Source organism: Ambystoma mexicanum, chromosome 10 (assembly GCF_040938575.1).
Source record: "Ambystoma mexicanum isolate Mex_15411 chromosome 10, UKY_AmexF1_1, whole genome shotgun sequence".
NCBI classification, from domain to species: Eukaryota; Metazoa; Chordata; class Amphibia; order Caudata; family Ambystomatidae; genus Ambystoma; species Ambystoma mexicanum.
In genome coordinates this window covers 269331046-269347073 of record NC_090932.1, presented here as the reverse complement: position 1 = coordinate 269347073, position 16028 = coordinate 269331046, and the positions used below count along the sequence as shown (strand labels likewise).

The following is a 16028-nucleotide window of genomic DNA, read 5'->3' as shown; positions in this document are numbered from 1 at the left end:
TGGAGCCTTTTTCGACGATTTCATTATGGACCATCTCTTTTGGAACTCTATTCTTTGTATTTTATCTGTCAATGTAGTCCATTTACCTCCATAACTAATAAAGGCATCTGTGTTTTACTATTACAGCACACAGCTCCTTATGGGCAGTTTTACTGGGAACCCTTAGGGTCCTCTTTTGAAATGATTTTCTTTATCCTAGAGTAACTATAGTTCTGAAGGATAGAGAGATACAATATCTCTCCTAAAATATTATAGTCTGAGAGATTGGCACACACCGCCTTATCTGGAGTGTCAAAGGGATACCCAGTATTCCCCTTCTCTCTGCTCCTGTGAATTTAGTTACATAAACAATATCCTAGTTAAGACGTGTGGCAGGGGACGTTTCCTGCCTACTAGTGTCTGATTTGTCTATCGCAGGCTGTGTCCATAGTCTCGATAGTGCAAAATAGGGGCACCCAAGTACTAACTTTGGGCCAGTCTTCATTTTTTGCCATTACTAGCATGGATTTTCTTTGACAGCCCTTCTACCATTCTGGGAGGTGTAGGTCTGTGTTTTTGCCTTTGGCGTGAACGCTTAGGTGACCCCGCCTAGCCTGCAGTGTCTCTAGGCAGGTAGGAAATGGGGAGGAGTTTTCCACCCCCTGATCTTTATCTGCCAGAGTGCCTGAATGGGACCATCTACCACTTGGAGTCTGGCCGTCCTGATTATACAGCCATGTGCCCCTTTCTGTAAACTGCTGACGAAGATTGCAGAGGATTGAGTGCTGGAACTTGGTAAAAGGCGAGGCTCCTGGAATGGAAAGCAAGTCGACCAATCAAAGGTGAATTAACCAAAGACGACCAGACACCTGCAGACCCTTTGCAACACTGTGAAGTGACCACTACTGTCCTGGCCCCGTTTTCTCTACATCAGGAACTCCAAAGAGGACTCCTTCCCTATGAGTGGTGGGAACAACCAGTCCCTATACTAACTTTGATTGGAGCCATCTCATGAGGTTCTGCGAGTTTCAGAGCTACGGAACCCCAATACCAGGAGACCTGCTGCCCATTTCGATTGCATCATCGTGGAAAGGCTGATTATGTCAAGCCTTTGTTGAGCCCTCAAGGATACTCCATAGACCTAATCCAACTCGTCCAGACCCCCTCATCAGAGTGTGGACTGCTGGACCCGAAGAAGATTGAGCAGGCAGAATGACCAGAGAAATTGAGTCGTGCCATAGGTCCTCCCTCAAGACTGTTGAGATCCCGTCCATTGTCCTGCCTTTCGTCAGACCAAAGAATACAGAGGTCTGGTGCAGAGCTGCAACATTGTGGAGCATCCTCCACAATCGTTTTCTTCAAACCTAAGCTACTGTGGTAATGCGTAACTTATTCCAGAAAGTCGTTGGTGTGCGCGTAGAGATGTCATGGGCATCCCCTTCTTACCTCTGACTCAAGCTGCTGCACGTGCCCCTTTAGCGAGTCCTTTAACAGGGTCTCCAACCTTGGTTAAGCCTTATTGTATCTTCTTTCCTAAAGACTAGAAAGTATCCACAGGAGCTTTTGACTTGCTGCTTTTCAAGACTTTAAGCCTGTGCGAACTGCCTTTTACCTAGGGTTCTGTTTTTAAATGACCTGCTGTGCAGGGACACTGCCTCTAGAACCTGAAGCTCTGCTAGGATAACTCTATCCAACTGTTTTCCTTCCCAAAATTCACTTTGTGTAAACTGACTAAATTCAACTACCATATTAGTTTGTGGGGGCGCGTTACCGATAATACGGTAGACCTGTCGAACTCCTGTAGCAATTGTGCGCGTTCAGAAACTTCCAACTAAGAAATGGCATTTTGAAAGTAATAAAGTATACCTATGTGTCAGTCTATTGTGCAAAGTATTAAATAGACTTGTGTGTAAATATAATCTCTTGACACTAGGCCTGTGTTGGCCATCTCTGGCGGGTTTGTGCAGTGGAAGGTAGTAAGTAGGTCGTAGAGGGGAGATTTTTAGTCAGTGGAGCGGAGGAGTAGGCTGTACAAGGCAAAACAACGTGATCGAGTTATCCTGCACTCCAGATGCCCCTCTCCTTCTGACCCAGCTGCCCCTGGTGCTCAACCCACTCATTTGGTGAGTTTTGACCCATACCTGCCCATTTTCACCCTTGGCAGCCCGGTCCTGCGCCTGCATCCGCGCCGAAATTCATTTCAGAAACAAAATGTTGGGCGCGATGCGGCGCTACAAGGCTGGCTACCCTATGGTAGCTAAGCAACCCTTTGAAAATTTGCCCAGATCCGCCAGCAGGTGGAAGAGCCAGCGCACTGAAGGCCATCTAGGGCCCTGTTTGCCCTCTGTTCGCCGATGTGCGTTGGCATAGGCCACCCTGCTCTCCCATTCAACGGAACGTCTAGCAGTTTGCACCAACTGTAAGTACATTGCCCCCGCTGAAGCACGCTTGTCGCTGCCCTCACAATACGCCTGCTTTTCATTGCCGATCTGATCCTGTGTGCTCTATAACTGCCTGAGACTCCCATACCCTCTTGAAGTCACCCAGTATTACTGGCGTACCACCCACAGCACCTCGAACACTGTTCTTCACCTGATTTTGCATATAGCCTGAGACCTAGACGTCAAGACTCCCAATGTGCCTGACCAACAAAGTCTGACCATAGTACCCTTATATTGCTGGTTAACCTACTTTCTGCTACTCCTCATGCATGTAATGTTACTCATATTCAACTGACATTTTGATACATAGAAGTAGCTTTCCCCAGCTTCCAGGTACTGTGTAACTGTATTATACTATATGTGCTACGTTACATGGTAATCGCCCATCCCACTGTTTTCATAGCCTAGTGTCAACGAGTGTGAACTTGCACTAACCGCTACACGAGCATGTCAAATTGCCTGTGCCTGCATTTGATATGACTGATATGATTGTTACTATCGCTAACGTCTAATAGCCTACATAGACATGGATCACGTAGTTCTCCATGCCTTCTCACCCAATTCAAGGTTCTACTAGCTCAAACCTTTTATATGATCTTGCTTACTTGGTGTCACCACTACCTACTATACTGCTGCCACTAGTTACCAATCAATGCGATGAATACTGCCTCCATTGCTTTCTATTTTACCGCGTTGTGTGACATATGAATACTATAGCTGCCCTCCAACACTGCATGTGTACTAGTGCATGATCATAAGCCAAACGTGCATAGACTGAAATTATCATAACCAGCACTAACTGAACATGCTTTTCTAGTCAGCATTTATTGTCCTCCTACCTTAAACTGTCTGCCTACTCAAGCAAGTTCATATGGTATCCTATCAGAACTGCCTGCATGCTCAACAATCCTATACTGTTGTTTGCTCTTTGTTAAACTTGCCACTTGTTAGCATCTACAGTCACTGCATCGGCACTGAACCTATCTCCTGCTGCCTGCATAGACCAGTGATACTAATTGAACCTATCCCATCTACCCACGCGGATCACTGTACAGAGTTAAACTGCCTTGTATACTAGCATAGCCGCGTAGCACTGCCACCAGATACTGCCTGCCTGTTCTGGCTTTACAACCACTGGGGGCTCAATCACCTTTATTGCCAAACTATACCATGCCCACTACAAAGGCACAACTAATATTTATGAAACATATACTCCTCGGCACCTTCATAACAATGACCTGCACCACACTCCTACCCTGCACTCCGCAGGAAAGAAACGCAAGACTGAGAGCGAGATTGCCCCAAATCTACGACCCTAAGGCTAGCAGCCTCAGCCTCCAAGACTCCGATAGACGGCAAAACACTAGAATCTCTCGCTCCCATCTACCTACAACACCTGTAGAAACTGCACATAAAACTCATGCCAAAATTAACCCACCCAAACAGACTGCCCTCTACACAAGGCAACAACTATTAAAGGAGCTATCATCAATGCCAGATCCCTTATAGCACATACCACAGGATCTAGACATCTTTGCTGTGACCGAATCCTGGCTTCATGACGCAGTGGGCCCAGCCCTCATGTTAGCCATACCAGATGGATACCAAATACTTAGTGGACAGGCCTAACACCAGAGGGGGTGGCCTGGCCATCATAGCCAAAACTAAACTTGCATTAAGGCTGAGCACTCACTCCGAATTCAAATCCTGTGACCTACTCGCAGCCAAACTCCCGATCTCGGACAACAGTACGCTAACCATTTTTCTAGTATACCAACCCCCAGGTCCAATTGGCTCTTTCGAAGAAGACCTATTCAGCCTCCTCACAGCTCCTACTGCTAGGCGACTTCAATTTGGGATTCAAAGACCCCAGGGATAAACATGCCCAATCAATTGAAACTATCTTGACGGATCTTGGCCTGATCCAAACAGTCTCTTCCCTTACACACATATAAAAGGACGTACTTTAGACTGGGTAACTAACCTAAATTGCGCAATCACCATCACCAAAATAACCCCTCAACCTTGGAGAGACCATTACTTAATCAACTTCCGGACTGCCGTAGAGCCATCAAAAAAGAAAAATATTGAAATGGCACCACTGCTCCCCACTAGAAGCAAAAAAGACATTACTGCAGAAGAATTACTCCCACTCCTCTTACCCTCCCTCTCCTCTTTCACAAACTATTCCAATCCCAAATCTCTAATAGCCACATTCAATGACACCATGACTAAAGCCCTTGACAACATTGCGCCCACCAAACTCCGCAAAAGCAAACAAAAATATCATCTGAACACGTGGTTTACTCCCCAGCTCAAAGCATGAAGACTCCAAAAAAGGAAACTTCAAGCCATCTGGCGACGCACCCTTACAGCGGAAAATAAATCTACCCTAACAAATTTTGCCAACATGTATAAAAAATAAATTATCCTCACCAAAAGAAATGCATACAATGAAATAATCTCCAAAGCTAACCACAACACTAAGGAGCTTTTCACCATCCTTCGTGAAATGGAGAACCCTATTCCTCCCACAGACAACAGCCCGAAAGATAAACCATGGTGCACCAGCATCCAAAACGCCTTATCTATCTAACAAAATAACCACACTGCAGGTGAAAATATCTGCCAAAAAAAGCTCCCAGCGCTCCACTGAGATGCACCCCACCCCTCCCATCACCACCTCAATACCAAACTCACCCTTCAGATTCAATAACATTTCCATATTGGACACTGAAAAGGTCATACACTCCTTGAAACCCTCCAATTGCCAGGGTGACAGTTGCCGAGCTCAAATCATTAAGGATGCAGCCAGAGAGCTAGCACCTTTCATATCCAAGCTAATTAATGCCTCCTTTAACTCAAGTACCATCCCGACAAACCTCAAAGAATCGTGGGTATTACCACTTCTTAAAAAGACACTTGACCCGTCCATTCCCTCCTTAAAATTGACAGAGTAGCCTACCTCCAAATTCAAACTTATACTAACTATGCTGACGACACTCAGATCCTCATTCCTCTATTGGGCAACTTTGTAGAAGATACAGCTCTGGTAAATAGGATATACCTCATCATTCAGGCATGGATGGCCTCACATGGACTCTGCCTGAATGATGACAAAACCGAAATTCTGATCCTGGGTTCTGACTCTAACCTAAAAAAACTAAGCCCCAACTATACCACTTTTACCATCGACTGCAACATAAAGTAGTCACTCAGGTGAAAACACTAGGTTTCTACCTGGATTCCACACTTTCACTAAAAAAATAAGTTGGCTTCATGGCCTCAGCTACAGCTGATACTTGTAAATTAATTAGGGCCTGTAGACCCTTCCTATCCAAATCTAGCTGCATTACACTTGCCAATGCATTAATAATGTCTAAACTAGACTATTGCAATGCTCTATATGCCGGCGCTAACAAAAGTATCATCAATACAATTCAAATATTACAAAATAATGCTCTGAGAGCAGCCTTGGATATACCCCGATGTGAACATATCTCCAACCATAGAAGAGACCAGCACTGGTTAAACATTAGCGACGGGATACTACTCAAAATGGCATCCCTCTCCTTCAAATGTCTCAACAACGCTGCTCCCCCTTATCTCCCTGCCAGACTGACCAGAAAAATCCCTACCTACCAGACCAGAGCCACCAACCACCTCTGCCTAGAAACTCCTAGATTCAGACTGTCCAAAGCAGGTGGAACAAGCTTCCCTGTCAAAGCTGCTCTCTACTGTAATGTGTTGCCTACTTACATCAGAATTGAACAACCATACTCCAGTTTTAGGTGAAATCTGCTGACCTGATTGCGAACCAACGACAATATCAATTGAACCTCTGATCTCTGCATAACCTGCATATATATATATATATATACCTGCTCCCGTTTGCCCTATCAATGTATCCATTATGTATTGTGAATACCCAACCAAATTGTAAATGTTATGTTTCTTTGATGTATGTACCTATCTGTATTCTGCAACTAAGCTTCAAGTATTCTTGCAAACAGACCCTTTTCGCTAGCTCACACTGCCCCTGTCAATCCATATCTCACCCCCCCACCCCTACTCTGCTCTCCCTCTCAATATATAGTTTCCCATATTTAACACAATAAGCATCTGCGAGTTGGCAGATGAGGGGGAAGCGGCAGTCTGTAAACTCCACTCAACTACCATAAGCTACAGCTAATCGTTATGGGAGGCAAGATCCTTTGCTCAGAGAAAGGGCTAGTTCAAATTTTGATCTGCAGTCACTCATTTTGCCTTGCTTAGCATGCTGGTTGGCAGGCTGAGATGCCTCAAAGCTCACTCTACCATGCTCGGGTGCTGTGCTCAGTGGCCTACTGGGAATTCTGCCAGTCAGGCCAGGTTCTGTCTTGGGCAGAGCAGAAAGGTTTGCCAGGCATTGTCCGGGCTGGTTCTAGAATCCCTGCCGTCTTCGCCCAGAGGTTTGCCTTGCTGTCTACCTCAAGCTGCAAACTCTTCTCACTCAGCCCAAAATGAAATCCAACCCTCCTTCGCCACCAACAAACTCACTGGGTTTTGATGTGGCACCAGGCCTCAGTATCCGAGTGATACAGTAACCATGCAGGGGTTTCTTCATGAAACACGGAGCAGAAAAGATGAAGGGTGTTGATTCCTCAAAGATGCTGCACCATGTTGTAAGAAAAGGGGATGGGAAATTGCGACGGCAGCAGGATGGTGAAGAGCAGTGTGTTGGCAATGACACAGGGGGTAACGCAGCTAGCGGATATGATGGACTTTCCAGTAAGGCTGCAATGTTGAGTTTGGTCCACAAGACTTTGGCGTCTGAATGTGTTTTCTACCCAACATCAGGAGTATTTTTTAATAGGTCCACGATTATTGAAACTTTGTGAATGGCTGTAAAATGTTCATTGAAATGTAGTCCTTTCAGTGTCTATATTGTAAACTTGAACTATAAAATTGTGTACTTGAAGGATGTAAAAGAGATGAAAAACTTGCATTTACAATCCTTGGCAGTTAAATAGCAAAGCGTTTTAAGATGAACACAATGTATGAAACCATTTATTTGGTGGAAATGTGTTTCTTAAACCACTTATGCATGCGTTTTGTAGCACACCTCTGTCGTGCCTAGCCTGAAGTCACACCTCTTGTGCCATGTTCTTCAGTGGGAAATATCTTTCCCCTAACGACCTTTCTATGCAGAAGAACCTTATTAGATGTGTTCAAATGGTCCAGCCTTTGCCTACAGCCCCATAACAATGTGTCAGTTTCATCTGTCAGCCCGTTGTGATGTTATACACCATTTATCATCTGTCGAAGCAGTTGTATCCCTGAGATGTTTTCTTAGTGCTATAGCTTCTTTCATGAGCTTTCCTTGTAGCCACTTATATAAGGCAGCCTCTACCCTGGACCGCTGCAAACTTTGGAGAGAACAGGAGTGAACTGCATCGGTCACTGTCCCATGAGAAAAGATTTTGTCAGCATTTCCCCTTATTGGTGGTCGTGACTAATACCTTTGCAGCTTAGGGTGCAAGGCCGAGAAGGGGCCCGGGTTGGTCTATTGCCTTTTCCTTTCTCTGTTTGGTATCCCGGAGACCTTCAATAAGCCCCAACAAAACCATTGCATGTCCTAGAATCCACATACATAAATGTGTTAAGTTGTCCTAGGTGTTGTGCATCACGGTTTGTCCTAGAGCCATATCCACTTGTAATCCAGTGATAAGACTGGTACCATGTACGCCTTTCTGGTCGACAAATGCATGTTGACTGTTATAGTGTCTCCACCCTAGAGACATAGGTTCAAAAATGGAAGCCTGTAAGTGGCATCATTGTCTGTTTGTGCAGCCCCAATCGCTTGTTGGCCTCTGTAGTAGTTTGTCATTTATGTAGTGCCCTTATCCTATTAGTATGGCCTCCATGTGCTTGCGGGGGTGGGTGGGGACGCACTCGGGGGGCCGAAGTCCAAGGTATGGGAACATTTTAGAATGTGTCCATTTAGTCAAATTAGGGATTTGGTTGGGATGGCCGAGCCCCAGGAAGCTACCCATGATGGTCAAGCATGTGGATGGGTGCTGTGAGCTGGCCAGTAGAGTGCAGAAGTATGGTAGACTTGTTATTGGTCCAGCTAGACCAAATCTTTTGTTGCAGGATGTGCCTAGGTTCTAATGGCAGAGATGTTGTGCTTTGTGTTTTAGTTTGGTGTATGGGAGTGAGTGCGGTCGGGCAGCTGTGATGCGGCTGGTGTCCACCGAAGTGGTCCATAAATACGTACCTTGAGCCTCAGATGGAGCTTTGCTTTTGATGAAGCGGCGTGATCCGATCGTCTGGTTTGCTCTGAAAGTATACTTTACCTTGCTCTGAAGAATATATTGGGGAGGCACCGAGAGTGTCGGGGCCGAAGTGTCATGAAAGTAAGCGTGAAATGGGGAACCATTGTCATGTTGCTGAAGGGAATAACCAGGTTTGGAAGGCCTTCCTGAAGGAGAGCTAGTCATCTCTGCGCCGGATGCTGAATGGCAGTGGGTGGGAGCTTGGACCGAGCAGGAGCATCCTCCAACTCTGGAGTTGAAGGGAGGGGGAGGGGTCAGAAGGAGTGCGGATCCAGGTTTACGTTTTCTGATGGGTTGGTACAATGTAAGCTTGTAGTGGAGGAATGCAGGGCATCTCTTGTGGAGGGCACTGGGTGGTAATCCACATGGTCTTGAAGGTCGCTAGTCAGCTGACAGGACGCCAGTGAAGCACTCTAAGGGCATGAGTGATGCGTTCTCTGGGTGAGGGGACAACGAGGAGTCTGGCTGCAAAGTTTTGGATCTGCTGGGGCTTTCTGAGCTGATGGCCGGGAGCTCCCCTATAGAGGGTTTTGGCGTAGTTAAGTGGGAGAGGATGATGGCCAAGATTGCTGAGTCTCGATGAGGGTAGGAGAGGAGGGAAGATTCGTCTGAGGATGTGGAGGTGGTAATGACAAGTTCTGGATACAGTTTTTTGGTGAGTGTTCGATCCAAGTCCAGAGTGCATCCCAGGCTTTTTACTGAGTTGGATGCCATGAGGAGGGTGGCCTGGAGGTGGGTCTGCGTAAGAGTGAGGTTTTACCGCAGATCATGATTTTGGTTTTACCAGGATTAAGGCGGTGGTTAGTTGTCATTCAGTTGTAGATATCGGCGGCAGGAGGTGAGGTCCGGATGGGAGGAGGCCGTGGTCTTGGGAATCTTGAAAATTATCTGAGGCTCATCTGTGTAGTTGTAGTAGATTGGGTCATGAGAGCAGATGGGAGGGGGCTTGGGTAAAGATTGACGAGGGTGCCAATTCCCTTGCCCGTAGAGACCTCTGGCAACTTTGCTGGATTTTGAGTACTTGATTTTTTTACCTGGAGAGTGTGACCCTTTTTCCCCACTCATATGTTTTTAAATGTGTTTTACTCTTGTGTTTTCTTTGGTTATGGAGTTTTAGACAACTCCTTAGGCAGCTTCATGTGTCACAAAGCACCCTCAGTGCAGTGACACACAGAAACCTTTTCAGACGTTCCCAAGGTTTAAATACCTTCTCTGGGATAAACTACTGTTTCCCAGAGAAAGTAAAGTGAAATTGACTTTACTAGTCTTTTCAAATTCTTAGACCCAGCACACCCCATCTTACAATAGAGTACTGGAGGGGTTACCTAGTATCCCCTATGTCTAGATACTCATGTAGCAGTCAAATGGTACCCTATCCTCTCCAAATGACTGGTGGCAGTGGTTTTACAACAAACTACCATGATTTTTCCCCACAGCGAACTCCGGTAGTGTTAAATCACCGGAGCCATGTTTTTCAAGATGGTGTCTGAGCCCCCTTTGTTTAAACAGGTCCCGGTCTTCTTTTTTTTTTACCATTTCTTTGTGGAAAGGTCCTTCTAGAGTTTTGGTCTGTGCGCCAAACCAGGTTTGGTTCCTTTGTTCATTCGCCTTTGCGGGGCTTCAGAAATGAAGACCGCCTCTGGCGCCAGAGTGTCTGGGGTGGGCAGGAAGTGGGGGAGGGGCCCGAAACTCCCTGTGCTTAGTCAACTAGGAGACCCGAATGCACTCTGGTATGATGAGCTGGCTGACTGTCCGGCAAGGACAGCCACCCTGCTGGGTGAGTGATAGTTAGCTTGGAATGAATAGGAGAGAACTGAATAAAAGGCGAGTCTCTTGGCTTGGAAGGCTGAGTCGACCACTGGAGCGAAAGAACCGAGGACAAGCTTGACGAGGACGGCTGCTGCAACTTCTGCACCATTGGTTTGCCCGGTGAAGCCCTGCTGCTGGTCCGAATCGCTAAATTCATCTCGATTGAGAAACCCTGCAAGGACGACTTATCCCTTTGAGTTGGTGGGACCAATCAACTCGACACTAAGCCACCTGGAAACCATTCTCGGAGCTGGTTGTATTTTCCCCAGAGTGCTACAGGAAACCGAATAACCTGGGATAGGGACACCAGTTTGTGTGCTTTACAGCAGCTACCAGAATTGAAGATTTGTCAAGTGCCAGCGTTTTGACCAGTCCCAGTAGTGCAGTGCAGGAGTCCCCCGATGTCCTCCCTCTTGTCCCCACGACTGAGGCTCAGTAACGAGATCTGCAGGAACTGCCAGGAACAAAAGTCTTCAGCTGCATCTTTTTCTTCATTTGTAAGGTACTCTGAAAAGAGACGGAGTACTTACCTCTCGCAGTGAAAGTGCTTGAAACTTTCACAACTAGCAGGCCTAATCAGCTTGTGACCCAACATATTCTTTTTACAAACTACTTCTGAGAACTTACAGTTTACTTACCAGAACCGTTTTATCCTATCCAAGACATTAAGCCCATTGACTTTGAGTTCGCCAGAATAGTCAATTCAATAGGCTAGGCCAAAGTATTTGCACTGTCTAAGAATAATTGTAATCCTTTTATGTTCTGAACCTACTCTTTGCTCCTCCTTCAGAGTATTTAGAATGCCATTTTGCTCCTATTTCAAAGTAGTCTGCCTCAGACTTAACGAGTAACGTACTGAAGTATATTTGTGTATGTTTAACTGCCTCCTAGTGAATGTTTTAAAACTGACTGTTGAATAAATTAATGTTTAACCAAGAAACCTTGCTTAGAAGAGTTTATTTGAACACCTGTGATTGTAGACCTCTGTAACATCCTTACAGTTCACATTCCCTCTTGAGATAAGCCTTGCTGCTCGGCTCCGCTACCAAAAACTGTGTAGTGCAGACTTATACCAAAGGTTTGTTTTGCTTACACCTGTAGTCATAGTTTAGTGTGTAGTGGTCCCAAAGGGTACTGCATACAAACTCTGCCTAACAGGCAGGGGAGGGGGCAAGAATAGAGGGAGGAGCATGACTTGTGAGCGGTTGGGGAGGAAGGAAGAGATCCATCTTAGGGCGGAATCCCTGATGCCTAGATAGTGGAGTCTGACCCCATCGACCACTCCATCTCGGACAAAGGCAGCTGAAAGGTCAAGGAGGATAAGTGCACCACAGCCTACTGATTCTGCCATTTTATTTGTCATCCCAGATCCTCGGAAGGGTCTGAAACCAGACTGGGCCCGGTCAAGTACTGAGTTGGATTCACATGTCAGTCTACCTTGAGAATTTTAATCACTTTGAGCCGTTCGTCACACACCAGTGTAGTTTATACGACTGCTGCCGTATGTACATTTGTGCAAGCTATAGTCCAAAACTTCTGCCTATGTATTTAGGGTTCTATGTATAGCAAACTGTTCATGTACCAAAAGTCGGGCCTCCTTGTGCTGTTTTGTAGTTTGGGCTAGTTAAGTGTACAGGTGGCATTCCAATCCTAAAGAAACAAACTGTATGCTTTCCATCTGGGGACCTTTCACGAAAGTGTATCCTTGCGTAATTAGCGTTTTTGTTGCACTGTTTCTCAAACCAGTGATTTATGAGAGTTAGAAAGGTAACTTTTCTCCTTTGTCTTTAACAGTTTCTCACCCACGGATAATAAGTTTGCAACATGCTCCGATGACGGCACTGTTAGGATCTGGGACTTTATGCGCTGCCACGAGGAGCGGATTCTTCGAGGTATGTGTGCAAATGTTGTGAACTGTTTGTGAGGGGAGCTTACGATATTGGTGTTTATGGAATTTGACGAGTACTCAAGCTGTTGTTCTTTTGATTTCCTGAGAGCTATGTTTAGGCAAGGAAAAGAAATGTTTCTTTGCCTCTTGAAATGTATTTTGACATAGTAATTCATGACGGCTAATGTAATTAAACAGTATAATTTCTAGGAAATATCATATCAAATCTGTTCTTAGTTTTAATTGGGAAGGGCCCTCCTTGCAATTTGTATACACTCCACTTTCTAAATGGGCGCAACGACAGTGTTTGTTTTTTGAAGTTGTATATTATCTGCCTGTAAGCCAATTTCTAGTATTTTGTATAACTGCAGACACTGCATATATCACTAAATGCACATGCAGGCACGCTTTTAATACCGTTTGCTGTTTCACCCATACACATTTTTAAGATGTTGGTGATCTTAAATTTACACATTTAAATCGTTGCTTGCACATTAAACATTTGTATTCAAACTATACTTCCACAAGGGTTGATTTTGGTTACATTTAAACTTTTTTGTGCAACCTGGAATCTATTTTAGATTCATATGCTGCGCATAGGCCATTGTTAGGATTTTTCATTACCACCAGTGATGCAGGGTTCAAAAAGATCAACCTAGAGTGGACCTGCGATGGTTTCCACGTGGATTGACCAAACTCACGGAGACAGGACCAAGAAGTAATTTTTGAAACAAAGGTGGCGTCCTGTCAGTCTCTCTCTTTCATCAAGAGTACCTACTTTAACATGCTTTATATTGTTGCAGAAAAAGACTATGTGCTAACTTGAAGTCAGTTAGGTGACTGAGAAGCAACAGCAATTAACAAGTTCACATAGCTTTTTAATATTTTAGCCAATGTTACTGATGCAATTCTTACTCAATTCATTACATTGTTCATGACAAGGGTTTTGCATTCTTATTAAATTCTTATACAACTCTTATTGTGGAAAGTGAAAAAGAATTATTCAGTACATATCATAGTGGAATAATAAAATAAAATACTACACCTGACAGTGTATACAGGTACAATAAATATTTTGGTACCATCACCAATTAGAGTGCACCTTCTTCACATAGAAAAACGAGCAGTATAGTAGAGGGCACTTCAATGCCTAACACACATACATTTGCATTTTCAGGTTTATGTTGGTATTACTTTCTTTTTACTATTGGTGATTTTAGAGCATCAAATGTTCAAAACAGAGCCAGGCAAAGGGTGACCTAGTCAGCTGTGTATGTCTAGATATAGATCAACTGTAACTGTACTGGAAAGTGCAGAGCGACAGTTCCAATCCTGTGGGTGTTGCGTCCCTTGACGTTTCGGCAAGTCGCTCAGACAGCCTTCAGTTCTTGTCTCCTGTCGGGGCCTCAGGGGTTGGGGGGGCAGCCAGTGCACACTGCTGCCACTTAGTAGTAGGAGTGACACTGGCAGTGGCACACTGGCAGGGACCCAGGCAGCAACTACGCTGCACGCACCACGCAGTGCAGCAGGCTCTGTCTCAAGACCGACGCCACGCCAAGACACCTTCACAGTAACTCGTGAAATGAAGGTGGCGCCGCGCTGCCTCCTGTGGCAACAAAACGTCACCATGTCATTTCACTGCAACCAATGAAAACTGCACTTCCTTTGTCACTATACAGAATGTATCAAATACTGAATAGTAACAACAGAATGGTAGTTTTAATTGGCTGTAACAGTTTCTTGTTGTATTGCTATTGCTGGTCCCTCCCAGGCACAGCCATGGCCTGCAACAATGATTTATGATCCAAGCGAAGTGGAAGACTGGCATTCGCGTGACTTCACTTGTCAACTCTGAAATCAGTAAGCCGGCCACGATTTCGGTTGCTGGAAGGTAAGACAACGCAACTACTGTTCCATTGTATCATTCACTCTCTCTGTTTGGCCGTCAGTTTGGGGATGATGGGCACTGGAGTATCTACCGTCGATACCCATTGCAGTAGAGATAGCCCTCCAACACCAGGAGGTAAATTGTGGACCACGATCAGAGATCAGGACAGCGGGAAGACCAAACAACCTGAATATGTTCCACAGAAAGAGATCCACCAATACTGGAGCAGTGGGAATACCCCGGAGAGGAGAGCACTATGTTGTTGCTTACCTCTTGGCCTTTGAGTTTTGATTCAACTTTAAATTAAAGTCACAACTGCGGAGGGGGAGCGGTGTGCCTGTGCCTCCTGCTGCAGACAGGCTGGCACGTGTGATTCTCACACACTAGGATCTGTGGGGGCCCCCTACAGTGCCACCAGGATGGGGGCCCAGGGCACGTGCCCTGTTTGGCCCCCCAATAGAGACGTCCCTGACCACAAGCCCAGCAAAATGACAGTAGTCCTTCCCTAGCACTGAACAAGAGCTCAATCAAAGTCCCTGTTAAGTGATGAGTCACTTGGCTATTGGAGTTTGTTTGGGAGAATACTCAAAAATGTGCTAATTCCCTTCAACCTTAGAGACCCCGAGCTCTTTCGCTGGACTTCAGGGCTTTTAATTTCTAACCTGGAGAGATTGAGCTCTTTTCTCACTCCATGTATTTTTATTGTGATTTAGATCCTGTTTCTTTTAACTTTGGAGTCTGACAAACTCCATAGGCATCATCTTTTACATTGTGACACGGAGCACCTTCAGTGCAGTGGCACAAGGAAGTCTCTTAGATTTCCCAAAGGTTTAAATACATTCTCTTGGTGAAACTACTGTTTCCAAGAGCAGTAAAGTGAAATTGACTTTACTTGCATTTTGTAACGTTCTAGACCCATACCATAGGGTGCTGGAGCGGTTACTTAGTATCCCCTTTGTCTAGTTGTTCATGTAACATTTGTGTTACCCTTTCTACAATTAATGGCTGGTGGCAGTGGAATACTTTTTACTACTGTTGTGTGATTTTACCATGGACTGCGTTCGCAGCCGCAGTGTAGCACCCATGGGTGCCCATTTCGTCAAAATGGCCCCCGTCTTCTTTTTTCGCCATTTCTTGCTGGAAAGGTCCTCCTTGAGATTTACTCTGCGCGCCAAACTAGGTTTGGCCCCTTTGTTCGTTGTGTCTTTTGCGGGATTCACAAGTGAAGCCCTCCTCTGGCTCCCTTATTTCTGGCAGTGTCAAAGTGAGGGAGATGCCCGAAACTCCATGTGCTTAATCCCCTTGGTTACTGGAATGCACCCAAAGGTGATTGGCTGGCTGTCCAGCAAGGACAGCCACCCTGATGTGAGATTGACAGGTAGGCTGGAATGAATGGAAGAAACCTGCATAAAAGGCTAGGCTTTTTGGCTTGGAAGGCAGTCGACCACTGGACGAAGGAATCCGAAGAAGAACTTGGAAGAGATGCCTGCTGCAACTCCTGGACAGTTGGTTGGCCCGGGGAAGCCCTGCTGCTGTGCTGAAGTTCCGAATTCACCTCGACTAGAGAAGCCCTGCAAGGACGACTTTTCCCTTTTGAGTTGGTGGGACCAATCCACTCCAAAGTAAGCCCGTCTGGATATCCTCTCGGAGCTGGCTGTAATGTCACTGCTGGAACCGAAGTGCCAGGGAGCGGAACACCAGATTGT

At 45.6% G+C, this 16028-nt stretch overlaps 1 protein-coding gene across 2 annotated transcripts in view; it reads left to right on the top strand.

The window, feature by feature from the left end:
- WDR33 (WD repeat domain 33) overlaps window positions 1–16028 on the top strand; it is a 935332-nt gene that overhangs the window by 589358 nt on the left and 329946 nt on the right. For both annotated transcript variants that reach the window (XM_069617826.1, XM_069617825.1), the window contains exon 7: window positions 12341–12438. In XM_069617826.1, coding sequence (XP_069473927.1) covers window positions 12341–12438 — 98 coding nt within the window. The remainder of the gene's footprint in view (window positions 1–12340; window positions 12439–16028) is intronic.